Raw genomic sequence first — 329 nt, 5'->3', positions numbered from 1 at the left:
GAATTAAATAATTGAATCTATTTTTTTTTTGTTATATAAAATGTTTTATATAACGAACATATAGAAAAAAGTTGTAATGAATAGAAACCCTTGAAAAGAACTAAAATAAGATTTAGGGCTTTAGTGTAGGAGAAATGAGTGCTAAGGTAGCCACCGCCGTTCAAAGAGAAACATGCACAAAAACTGTTTGCCCATGTAAAGCAAGATGTCAAGCATTCAGAAAAGAAGTAATTCTTAGAACAATTAAAAATCATAAAGATATTGAAGCTGCCAAGAAAGCCGTTTATACTGCTAAGAAGAATGCAGAAATTAACGGTGATTTATATGCA

The 329-nt window shown here is 30.1% G+C and overlaps 1 protein-coding gene across 1 annotated transcript in view; it reads left to right on the top strand.

The window, feature by feature from the left end:
- Positions 1-134: 134 nt before the first annotated feature.
- The window catches only part of ENU1_176340 (60S ribosomal protein L7, putative), a gene marked incomplete at both ends in the record, with an annotated part of 645 nt that continues 450 nt past the window's right edge, over positions 135-329 (top strand). Inside the window, one exon of the mRNA XM_008861340.1 lies at positions 135-329. This exon is cut by the window's right edge and continues 450 nt beyond it. Within this exon, the coding sequence (XP_008859562.1) occupies positions 135-329 (195 nt within the window).

This window comes from Entamoeba nuttalli (genome assembly GCF_000257125.1).
Source record: "Entamoeba nuttalli P19 unplaced genomic scaffold asmbl_7840, whole genome shotgun sequence".
Lineage (NCBI taxonomy): Eukaryota > Evosea > Mastigamoebida > Endamoebidae > Entamoeba > Entamoeba nuttalli.
This window is presented reverse-complemented; position numbering and strand designations above follow the sequence as displayed.